This window comes from Micropterus dolomieu, linkage group LG06 (assembly GCF_021292245.1).
Source record: "Micropterus dolomieu isolate WLL.071019.BEF.003 ecotype Adirondacks linkage group LG06, ASM2129224v1, whole genome shotgun sequence".
Taxonomy (NCBI): Eukaryota; Metazoa; Chordata; class Actinopteri; order Centrarchiformes; family Centrarchidae; genus Micropterus; species Micropterus dolomieu.
Window position 1 is genome coordinate 8,745,023 of NC_060155.1, and position 12,134 is coordinate 8,757,156.

A 12,134-nucleotide genomic window follows, 5' to 3' on the forward strand; every position below is an offset into this window, starting at 1 on the left:
GTGTGGCGTGCCTCGCCAGGCAACGCCCAGACTCGGCCAGCGAAACAAACAGGCCCTTTGTTCGCCTGAAGCTACACACCTGAAGTGCCGCGACATCGATCTGCCTTCAGTTTGTTTTATTTTCTTTATTTCTTTTGTTTAAAGTTATAAGTCCGTTAAGTTACACTGGACTAATTCAGGAACGACCAAGTTCCATTTTAAGCCTTTTTCGTCGAGCCAACTTCACCGAGGTCAGACCAAGCCACGTGGTCTCGCCAGCTACAACGAAGGAAACCTGCAAACAGCCGAATTGCCAGACGGAGGAGGCGTTTTCAATCAGACACGGAGAACCCTGGAGAATCCCTAGCAAAAAAAGCCAGGATCGGCAGCTAGAGTGGGACCAGCAACAGGCCAAAAGCAGGCTGTCGACAAGCAGTAAGACTTAACACAGGATCTGTGATCAGATGTCCATTTTAACTCCTAAAATCATAGCATTAGTTTACTTTCATTAGCTCTTCTATGCCGTATGAGTCAAATGCTTCCCACAATCGAACCTCCAGGCTCATTGTTCAGCAAATGTTTATGTTCCCTGTATCCAACCATCTTTTTATCACCTTAGTTAGAGAATAAATTCACTGTAATATAATCAAGAGCTGTGTGTGTTGCCTATTTATAGTTCCTGCCAAGAGAATTGACCCTTTAGATATGAGACTGACTGACTGATTTAAGATAATTGAGCGATTATTAACTAACTGATCACTAGTAATAATTGTATAATTATTCAAAACTACCTAGAGGTCCGGAGACTCTAGGATTATAACAACTCCGGTGGTGCCCTTAACGAGGAATTAAATTTTGATTTTATGAATAAAAATTCATAATTGGGTATCAATTCTTATAAATTTATTAAAATGCATAACTAATAAATTTAGGTCTACTACACTAATTAATAACCAAAGATGGTATTATGGTAATGTTTAAAGACAGAAATAATGTTTTTTTTTATGGGAAAATGTTGCAGTTAAAGCCTTGAAGTTACTGACACATAATAAAGCAAAGTTTATGTTCGAGTTTGTTTTGCAGAGAGGATCACATTCAGTGCAACAGATACAGTATGTTACCATAATTATGCAGATGACACACAGACTTACATAACCATTTCACCAGGGGACTATGATCCCATACAGGCGCTGAGTAACTGTATTGAGCAGGTCAACGGTTGGATGTGCCAGAATTTTCTTCAATTAAACAAGGATAAAACTGAAGTTATTGTTTTTGGAACCAGGGAGGAACGATTGAAAGTCAGTGCTCGACTTCAGTCTGTAATGTTAAGAACCACAAATCAAGCCAGAAATCTTGGTGTAGTCATGGACTCAGACCTGAATTTGAGGAGCCATATTAACACAATTACAAAGTCAGCCTACTATCACCTGAAGAATATATCAAGGATTAAAGGACTTATGTCTCAGCAGAACCTGGAAAATCTTATCCATGCATTTATCTTCAGTCAACTTGACTACTGTAACAGTGTCCTTACAGGGCTCCCGAAGAAATCCATCAGACAGCTGCAGCGGATTCAGAACGCTGCTGCTCGACTCCTCACTAAGACCAAAAAGGTGGATCACATCACTCCAGTTCTGAGGTCTTTACATTGGCTTCCTGTATGTCAAAGAATTAATTTCAAAATCCTGCTGTTAGTTTATAAAGCACTAAATGGTTTAGGGCCAAAATACATTTCTGATCTTCTGCTTCGTTACGAACCATCCAGACCTCTCAGGTCGTCTGGGGCAGGTCTGCTTTCTGTCCCCAGAGTCAAAACTAAACAAGGAGAAGCAGCGTTCAGTTATTATGCTCCGTATATCTGGAACAAACTCGCAGATAACTGCAGGTCTGCTGAAACAGTCAGTTCTTTTAAATTAAGACTGAAGATTTTTCTTTTTACTGATACCTTACACTGCACTGTAACTTTTACTGTCCTGTTTTCTTTTTCTTTGTTTTTAGCTTTTTATTATTTTCCATTTAACTCTTTTGTAAAACTGTAACTTTTATTATATTTTATGTTGCTTTTAAACTTTTACATATTTCCCTGTTGCTTTTATGTTTTATGTAAAGCACTTTGGATTACCTTGTTGTTTAATTGTGCTATACAAGTAAACTTGCCTTGCCTTGCCTTATCAATGTTATTCAACATTTGGGGCTAATCCATGTCAAGGACAGTCACTTCATTACATAAACCTTTGCGAGTTTGATTAGGTATAAATTAAAAAAAAAAGTGGAAAAGTAAATGTTGTTGACTTTTCCACACGTACCTTTGCCCCCATAATCCTCCAAAACACACACAAACACACACACACACACCATCAAAACACCACCCACTCGATGATGTGCTGGTTAAACACAGGAGCACTTTCGGTGCAAGACTCATCCCCCAAAATGCACCATAATAGCGCCAAAGGAAGTCATTCCTGCCTGTGGCCATCAGACTCTTTAACTCCTCCCTCAAAGTGTCTGACAGGACACTTAGTTAGTTATTAAACTGGGCATTGTAGTGCACACATATAAGTGCAATATTCTGTGCTGCAATTCTGCTTCCATTTATTCACTGTTCACCACAATTCCATTAATAATGTAATAATTGTACATATTAATACTCCTTTTTATATTTTTTCTTTATATGTTATATTTATACTTTATATTTATATATTTCTTTACCTACCAACTTCAATAATATTTGTATCTATTCGATGTGCAATGTGTGCAACTGATTTCCCCTTGGGGATCAATAAATTATTTCTGATTCAAAACTCTCTCCCAGCCTTGTATTTGCTTTGTTCAAAAAAGATTTGTGCTCCAAAACAAGGTTTTGTAACTCAGGAGAAGCTTTAACTAGCTGTTGCAACATCATCTGGTTACTGAGAGAACACAAGACTAAAACAGGAAAGACCTAAACAGTTGTGTTCTGAGCAGTAAGAGTTTTAAACTATATATATTTTTTATGTCTTTAAATTTGAATCATATAAATCTAATTAATAACCAAAGATGGTATTGTGGTAATGTTTAAAGACAGAAATAATGTTTTTTTTTATGGGAAAATGTTGCAGTTAAAGCCTTGAAGTTACTGACACATAATAAAGCAAAGTTTATGTTCGAGTTTGTTTTGCAGAGAGGATCACATTCAGTGCAACAGATACAGTATGTCACTGTCAGCAAATTAACAAGAAAGCCTGAGGATCTTTGGCACATTTTCAGTCTCTTTAAGCAATTCATTTTTGTATTTGGGTAAAGACGTTATTCACACCACATGTTTGACAGGTTCCAATCTGTACATACCTCAAACAAGCCGTGAGAAAGAAGCACCTGTTTAACCTCCATGCTGAGTCTCTCATTGGCCCAGGAGAGAGAGAAAATGAGTATAAATACGGTGGGGCAGCAGGTGAGTGTGGTTTTCCTGCTCATCCGTGGAAAGCATGAAGTTGTTAATTCTGGTGGCTCTGTTTGGGCTGAGCCTTGCCCAGCACAACCCCCACACCAAGCAGGGCAGGACCTCCATCGTCCACCTGTTTGAGTGGCGCTGGGCGGACATCGCTGCAGAGTGCGAGCGCTTCTTGGGTCCCAATGGCTTTGGTGGAGTTCAGGTATGGCTTAACAAAAGCGGAAAAAAAGATCTGGAGAAGGAGGACAAATTCTTCTATTTCTATTCTAAAATGATGCCAGTCAATAAATAATCAAGCTGCAAGCTGAAAATGGCAGGTTTTGCACACGTGGTTACAAACGGCAGTAAAGATAAGTCCAATATGTCATGAGGGGAGGGGAGGGGATTCGCATACTCTTGCGTCATTTTCAAGAATCTTAAAATGGACCATACCGTTTCCTAACCTTGACGTTAGTTGAACGTCTTGTCTGCCCACATCTCTCGCAGCGCTCCTGTTCAGTGCATGACATGCTAATGGAGATGCTGCAGGTCAACACACTGAACTTTCCTACTTTTAGAGTTTCGTTATTAGCATTTATTTTACTTTTAAGGAGCTATGTGATGTTAGCTAGCTGATAGCCCATTCTCATAACTCATTTCATTACCACTAGCTATATCATTTTATATTTTATGTAGCCTAATTGTTAGCCAACATTGGTGCTTAGGCATGAGCAGTGAAATTGAGGATTAGTTATTGTAGATACAAATTTAGAAAGGAAATATTTTGTGAGTCTTTCTACAATAGGCATGATATTTGTTCAGGAGTTTTACCTGGTAAATGTTAAAATCCAGGTTTGTTATTTCAAATGTATTCTGTTTTATTTATATAGCGCCAATTCATAACAAAAGGCTTCTCATTGCACATTTCATTCAAAGTCAACATGAGCAAGCGCAAAGGTGATATTTGGTTTTTAAAGTTGAAACTTGAAATGATAAGAATTAAGAATTAGATATGATAATGCAGACTGTATTGTATGATAATGTCTTTGGTTCAGCATTGTGTGAGTCTGTTTTGAGCGGTCATGATGGTCTGCTGTTGTGTGTCTGACTTTCTGGCAGTTTTACTGTAGAATAGTGACCTCTGATTAATAAAGATATCATGTGGTATGGGGCTCACATGAACTGGAGTAATGAATTTGATGTATCATCTACAGACTGCATACATTAAATGATATTGTAAGCAGATTTTAGTTTACTGAATCCTGCGCTTGCGCTGTACTGGGTTTTCTTTTTCACGTGGTAAAAAAAACTATATAATTCGCACGCTGGAGTAATTGCCCAACAGCTTGTGATCACTTTATAAAATTATATCACATTGATCAGAGGAGTAAAATATCAACAGGTAACAGGTGATTTAAGCTTTCTGTGTCAGGATTGTTGTCGAGTGCACAGGCAAAAGCGGGCTGAGGACCCAAATCCAGGACACAAACAGGATCCGCTTCAGTTCCCAGGCTTCATTCTTTACAAAACTCACAATTCAAACAGTCGTGAGTGGCCAAACAGAAGCAACAACAGAGCACGTATTCCAAAGACACAGAACTGGCAAAAGGTACAAGGTTGTATAATGAAACAAAGTTCGTAGAGCCTTCAAGCTACACTATGTGTATATTAAAATATGGTAACATATAAAATAAAACTCTCTATATATAGATATCTATATCTATCGTCTCTGTAAGGATGTGGGCACAACAGTTTGCAGTGTCCAGACCTTTAGGAGCAGCCTTAAATCAAAGCTGGGCTGACATGGCTCCTTTTCAGTCTCCTCCGAGTTCACCACACCCGTCGTGGAGCCTGGTCTGGATTGTTGGGCTGGGTGAATCATGGTCTGCTGCTCTTAATCCAAAAACCCTGGTTTCCTTTTCCAATGACTGATATCGGTCATAGTCAATACGTGTTTCGGCAATAAAGTCGGAACAAAACAGATTAAAAACCAAAAGTGTAGCAAAGTTAGAAGGCACTACCAGCAGAATTGACAGGCAGAATTGCGACACTTTAGTTGAAAAATGTGTTTTTCACTGTATGAAAAATGGTTAATTTCAATCAAAACACTTTAGTTTGCATTAGTGGAAAAGTGATACCCCTCTGTTTAGGCTGATTATAAAATACAAAAAAAGAAGACAAATCTTGCCTTATTAGAATATACAGCCTTTTGGAAGGGTGCAATACCATCTGTATGTGGCTTGAGTGCCACTTTAATAACTTTATACTATATTCACTCTATTTAGGAACAATCCCCTGTTTGCAGGTAGTTGTGTTAAAAGTGATCGTTACTGTAATGTCTTCCCTCTGTGTTGCTCAGATCTCTCCTCCAAACGAGCACATTGTGCTGAACAATCCCTGGAGGCCCTGGTGGCAGAGATACCAGCCAATCAGCTACAACCTGTGCTCCAGGTCTGGCAGTGAGGACGAGTTAAGAGACATGATCACCAGATGCAACAACGTTGGGGTAAACTACATCACAACAGTGATTTAGTGAAAGGCATTAGGAACAATGTTCTTCTGCATTTGACAGCACCTCATAAATCTACAGTCTTGTAAAAGACAACAAATTATTACCAGATACATTACATAACACTTTCTGCATCATCATTAAACTGATGTATAATAACAGGCACCTTGCATTTTTAAGACAAAAGACATTTTTGAACAAAGAGTAACATTTTAATGAATTAATGCCGTTCACTCTTCAACATTTAGCTGATGCTTTTTTGGTCAGAAAGGTGTGCTTCAGCATATTCCTATGACCTGAGAATGAACTGAGGAAATGAGTGAAAGTGAAGAGGGATAGAAGGGAGGTGTTTAGTTTTACTGCACCTACAATCCTGTATCTACCCACAGGTCAACATCTATGTGGACGCTGTCGTCAACCACATGTGTGGCACCGGTGCTGGAGAGGGAACCCACTCTTCATGTGGAAGCTGGTTCAGTGCTACTAAGAGGGACTTCCCCAGTGTCCCATTTTCCTCCTGGGACTTCAATGACAACAAATGTAGGACTGGCAGTGGCGAGATTGAGAACTATAGTGATGCCAATCAGGTAATGACTGTCAATCAGAAAAAATTGCTGTTATTGCCGTCTTACATTTCACAATACTTTTTCCACTTTTACTGCTCCAGGTGCGTGACTGTCGTCTGGTTGGTCTGTTGGACCTCGCCCTGGAGAAAGATTACGTCAGGGGCAAGGTGGCCGACTTCTTGAACAAGCTCATTGACATGGGTGTGGCTGGATTCAGAGTGGATGCCGTCAAGCACATGTGGCCCGGTGACCTGGAAGCTATCTACAGTCGTCTGCACAACCTAAACACCAAGTGGTTCCCTAATGGCTCCAGACCCTTCATCTTCCAGGAGGTATGTTTTTGATTTCCACACCCATATGGCCAAATAATGTCAACAAAAAAAATAACAAGCATACAACCATTAATTTCCATTAAATATATACATAGCATTGAGAACATGGATCTGCATGCATCATCATGTTAAATGCATGGCATCAGCTCATCTGTTTTTGATAGTTGTATGCTTTACTGGTATCTTGCAGAACCAAAAGGATGGATGAACTTATGTGGACTTGATCTGCAAGAAACATGCAGTGAGCAAACATAAACTGCTGCCAGCAAAACTAATTTGCATTTAAGTACATGATTGGGCATCTCCCATCTCTAATCTACATGTAAGCATGTGATTGGATGAGTACTAACCTCCCACATGACCAATATTTTGACTGATAGTGCAAAACAGCAGTCAACAGACCCGTGGGAAAATGAGCACAGAAATCAAGATGACAAACACATGTACTCTGGGAGCAGATGTTTATCCTGCTGTGTGGAACTTTTGTCTCCCCTTCAGGCAGTGAGAGCAGTTAACGTTGTCGACGTGTGCTTATGACGTTCAGAAATACAGAAACCTTTCCACAGTTCCAAGACAATAATCCAGTATTTTGGTAGAGTATGTAGTAGCTACATAGCTTACTCCAAATATTTTACAAATGCCAACCTGTCCAGGTGGAGAAATGTGACAGTCATGTCTGCCCTTATGCTGTGTTCCATTTACCTCAGAAGTCGGAGGTCGGAGCTGGGAATGACGTTCCAGTTAACAGGTCGGAAAATCTCGCTCGACCAGCTGTTGTTTCCAACTAGCCAGGTTAGCCATTGTTATACCGGTTGATAAAAAAAAAAAAAAAAAATTGCATTGTGCTGTATTTATGCATACTAAACAATGTAGCAACACGACCACAGACAGCCGTTGGACAGTACTTTGTGTACAAAAATTTCTATGACGCACAAATACACAGAAGTGCTAATAAACAGTATAAACTACAGCTTTCCCTAACTACTGATACCCCGACAGCCATCTTGGACCACAAAGTTGGGGTAGTGCAGTTTCCCAAGTCGGAAATCCAACTTAAGGGGGGCGTTCCCTTTGAAATTTCCGACTTCTGTTTTTACCGCGATGGCAGTCTGTGGAGCTCTCGCCCTGACTGAGTTGCTCCCCCCTTCAGCTCTGGTAAACCAATCACCACTGGTTGATTGTCACCACTGTCATCATAGACACCAGGGGCGAGTTCAGCCCTGACAAAAGGTAGCAAGTAGATTTATTTATTTATTTTTTCAACAGAAACGTTGGTGCCTCAACTACCCTGTAGTGTAGTAAGTGCGCTGCATTTTCCTGCCCCTTTTATCACGTTGTGTTTACAAACTTGTCACAGCTGATTGGGTTACACCTGTGACACACACAACCAAACGGTAGAAAACATACCTCGAAGCCCGTTGTGGAACGTTGCAAGGAAACGTGGTGTTCAATCCGAAAACATTGCAAACTAGTGCAAAACGTTTTGAGATTTACCTCGCCCCAGATTTAAGACCTCTGGTATACTGCAAATACACAGAGACTTACCTGGCAGTGATAGGCTTAATCAGCTGTGTGTGTACTAGCTTGAATGTAAAACACATTTATTTATCTGTAAAGGTCCCGTACTCCAACTTTAATATTACAACACATTAAAGCAGTTGACAAGTGCCTGCTGAAATACAGGTAAAAAGATGAAGCCAGATGCGCTAAACTCAAAAAACTAAGGTTGTAAGCTGAAAGAACATTCTGTGATCTCAAAAATAAGTGTGCTCTGTTTTCACTAAAAACATGAATGTTTAACAGCAAACAGCTGAATCTAAAAAGATTACTTGTTAAAATACTTTTTGTCAAGCCACAAATTATAGACATGGTGCAGTTAATCTAAACCATGTGGTTAAGGACTAATTATGTTGATTTCCTTCTAGGTTATTGATCTGGGAGGTGAGGCTATCACAGTTAGAGAGTACTTCCATCTGGGAAGGGTCACTGAGTTCAAATATGGTGCCAAACTGGGAACTGTCTTCAAAAAATGGAACGGCGAGAAGCTGTCTTACACAAGGTATGTGTTTCTGTTGGTGTGCCTAAATCACATATCAAATTGACAAAGTAGAATATTTATTTAACCATGAGCTACAATCCCATTTGCTGCATAAATTAGCGAATTGGTCACTTGCTAATTATGTTGAGACGAAATTTTTCACAAAATTATTCATAGTTTATCACTGACTGGTGCATTTTCAAGTTTCTGAATTAAATTACTTTAGGTAATTTGTCCAAAGTTTTGTGTTTTGGAAGTGTACACTTCATTATTAAAACTGTATTCTCATGTGCAGGAACTGGGGAGAGGGATGGGGTTTCATGCCCAACGGCAATGCTCTCGTCTTCATTGACAACCATGACAACCAGAGAGGCCACGGTGCTGGTGGTGCAGCCATTGTTACCTTCTGGGAGCCCAGGCTCTACAAGATGGCTGTTGCCTACATGCTGGCTCACCCTTATGGAGTAACCCGGGTGATGTCTAGCTTCCGCTGGAACCGCCACATTGTCAATGGAAAGGTAAATTCCCTTAAGGAGGAACAATGATTTAATGCCATGTACAGTGTGTATTTGTAAAAAAAATCATTATCTTGTAGGATGAGAATGACTGGATAGGCCCCCCCAGCCATAGTAATGGATCTACAAAGTCTGTTCCCATCAACCCAGACCAGACTTGTGGAGACGGCTGGGTGTGTGAGCACAGATGGCGTCAGATCAAGTGAGTTCTCAGGAAGCAAGAGACGGGGAACTGGTGATATTTCACACAGAACATTATTCACTTCTACTTTAACATATGGATGTGAACACTATGTACATTTTCATTGTGATATCTCCCCTAAGGAACATGGTTATTTTCCGTAACGTAGTCAACGGACAGCCTCACTCCAACTGGTGGGACAATGAAAGCAACCAGGTCGCCTTTGGACGTGGCAATCGTGGTTTCATCATCTTTAACAATGATGACTGGTAAGAACTATCTTACTGGTACTGACAAAATACTACTTTCACCCTTAAATCAAGTAAACACCAGATGTAATAACTGTATAGGATGCATGTCTGAATCTTACAGTAAGATAGTGTAAGATATAAAATAAAATCTAACTTCCTTATAATACACTGTTGGCTTTAAAATCATTTCAATATTAAACATGGGCCTTTTTACCCATTTATCAAACTTTGTTTATATTAAAAAAACATCTCATTACTTTTACTTAATAAAAACTGCAAACAAATTGTACAACTAGTATTGTAGGTGTACACAAAACTTCTAACAAATGTAACATTTTTACTATTTCTCAGTTTCTGTACATACGGTAACTGCTTGGCTGTACAGTGTGAATTGTTGTTTTTATTTTAAAACAATACCTTGTCTTCACATGCAGGGATCTGAATGTGACCCTGAACACTGGCATGCCTGGCGGAATCTACTGTGATGTAATTTCTGGCCAGAAGGAAGGAAACAGGTGCACTGGAAAGCAGATCAATGTTGGTGGTGATGGCCGCGCCCATTTCAACATCAGCAACAGAGATGAGGACCCCTTCATTGCTATTCATGCTGATTCCAAGCTGTAAACGCATCCTGTGCATCTTAAAATAAAGCGTATTGTTCAGCAGAATGATGAACTTGATTTTAGTTTGCTTTTATCTTGCACAAAACACTATAGTTTTGGAAATTTACATTTGTATCGAGGGTCTGCTTCTGCCATTTATGCATTAAACACGAAAAACAGAAAAAAATAAAAATCCCAAAAAGGTGATAAAATTGTGATGGCTTGTTGCACAATCAGCGTTTCCATTCATAGCAGCCATCATGTGTGAGAGGGATTGTATCGTATAGAAGATGGCGTCTATCCTTACAAACTTAAATGGCAACATACATGAATTACCCATAGGCACAAATGTCTGTCCATCTGTATGTATAATGTGGTCAGATCAGGCACGCAGAACTATGATACTGTTTGAACACCATCTGTTCAAAAAGCAGTGTTTAGTAAATGTCAGTATCATTTAACTGTCCTGCTGCAATCTGGTACCTAATAGACTGTCAGAAACTTTTACACCAAAGGCCAGTGTAAAATGAGTTGGGCTACAGCATAAACTCTAATGTCCAGAACAATAATATACTTCTAAAATAATATCAAAAACTTAAAGGATGGGAAGGCACTTTATGTCTGAAGCATTTTTTGTTTGAATTTCAATTTGTTGAAATTGAGCAAATGTCCTGACACAGAATGGGGAGGGGGGATCGTTTATCTCTGGTTCTCACAGAACTGTAATAAGCACAGCCCAAATAATACATTTTATGTGGGGATGCCTTGCAAAACCCTCAAGGACATCTTACAATTCATGGTCCTACAAAATTACTTAAATTAATAAAATGATTGGCTGGCTTACCTGCTTGTCTGTGTTTTGGGGGAGGGGCTTGGATTTTTTCAGTTTTATACTTTCAAAATCTGGCTGCCTCTTGCTAATTTCTCCATCGTTATTAACCATAGCTTTAAGCTGCAATTAGACTTAAATTGAAATAAAAAAATGTTTTGTTAAAGACTTAAATGAACTGACGGTTTGCTAAGCCCTGTCCCCTTAGGTAGTCTACTATTTATAGGCTACGCCTGTTAGCTTTCTCTTCTCACATGGCACCTATGCAGTTTACAGTGACAACTGTGGCATATTAAACCACATTTCCAACAATGTCTTTAATTTCACACAGAAGCAAACAAAAGCGGCTTCTCATTTCTAGCTGTGGGTTTTGTTGACTGAAATGATGATCAGAGCTCACTAACCAGCCAGAGATCCTAATGTTTGCAGCTTCCATTAGAACAGATACTGCTTAACTCATTCCTTACACTTTTACTCCTTTTGTTTTGGTTTTGTAAAGTCTAAGGACTCTTAAACAGTATATAAAGAGTATCATTCTCAGAAGAGCCACATTCACACCGCTTCAACATTTTGTGATTGGACAACTGCTGTTTTGGGAATTGATGTATGAATGACAATGAAATGGTTTAGTTATTTTAAAGATATTTAATCGGACTACATGGTCAATGAGTGTCCTGTACAAGACCTGAGATGCCTGCAAATGTCCTTCCTGCATTGTGTGTTCTCCTCCACTGGGACCACTCCTTGCCATCACACCATTGGCACTGCAGTTTCACCTGAGTGCAACACTGGCATCTGTCATTAGGGCAGCGTTGGGGCCCAGAGGGCCAATGAGCTAACTCTCCATCCTTACTTCCTTCCTCTCTCTGCCCGTGTTCCTGTCCCGTCACCCTCGCATTCTGCCTGTCTCAACCTTCCCA

General features: G+C 39.7%; 3 protein-coding genes across 3 annotated transcripts in view; 2 read left to right on the top strand and 1 right to left on the bottom strand.

Moving 5' to 3' along the window:
- LOC123972315 (collagen alpha-1(XI) chain-like) overlaps positions 1-3,730 on the bottom strand; it is a 118,365-nt gene extending 114,635 nt beyond the window's left edge. Inside the window, exon 1 of the mRNA XM_046051721.1 lies at positions 3,310-3,730. The gene's annotated coding sequence lies outside the window, so the exon portion shown is untranslated. The remainder of the gene's footprint in view (positions 1-3,309) is intronic.
- Positions 3,421-10,451, top strand: LOC123972316 (alpha-amylase-like). Its single transcript, XM_046051722.1, has 9 exons — positions 3,421-3,614; positions 5,751-5,897; positions 6,290-6,487; positions 6,568-6,798; positions 8,724-8,857; positions 9,132-9,354; positions 9,432-9,553; positions 9,676-9,801; positions 10,218-10,451. Exons 1-9 carry the CDS (start codon positions 3,447-3,449, stop codon positions 10,405-10,407), a joined length of 1,539 nt encoding a protein of 512 aa, XP_045907678.1. The 5' UTR covers positions 3,421-3,446; the 3' UTR covers positions 10,408-10,451.
- A 1,421-nt stretch (positions 10,452-11,872) lies between these two features.
- LOC123972443 (alpha-amylase-like) overlaps positions 11,873-12,134 on the top strand; it is a 1,397-nt gene continuing 1,135 nt past the window's right edge. The window contains exon 1 of the mRNA XM_046051948.1: positions 11,873-11,890. Within this exon, the coding sequence (XP_045907904.1) occupies positions 11,873-11,890 (18 nt within the window). The remainder of the gene's footprint in view (positions 11,891-12,134) is intronic.

Bases quoted from the DNA above. Each gene is read 5' to 3' on its own strand.
- LOC123972316 (XM_046051722.1), top strand. From the start codon at position 3,447: ATGAAGTTGTTAATTCTGGTGGCTCTGTTTGGGCTGAGCCTTGCCCAG. The intron at 3,615-5,750 runs GTATGGCTTAAC...TGTGTTGCTCAG, and splicing joins ATGGCTTTGGTGGAGTTCAG to ATCTCTCCTCCAAACGAGCA. The intron at 5,898-6,289 runs GTAAACTACATC...ATCTACCCACAG, and splicing joins CCAGATGCAACAACGTTGGG to GTCAACATCTATGTGGACGC.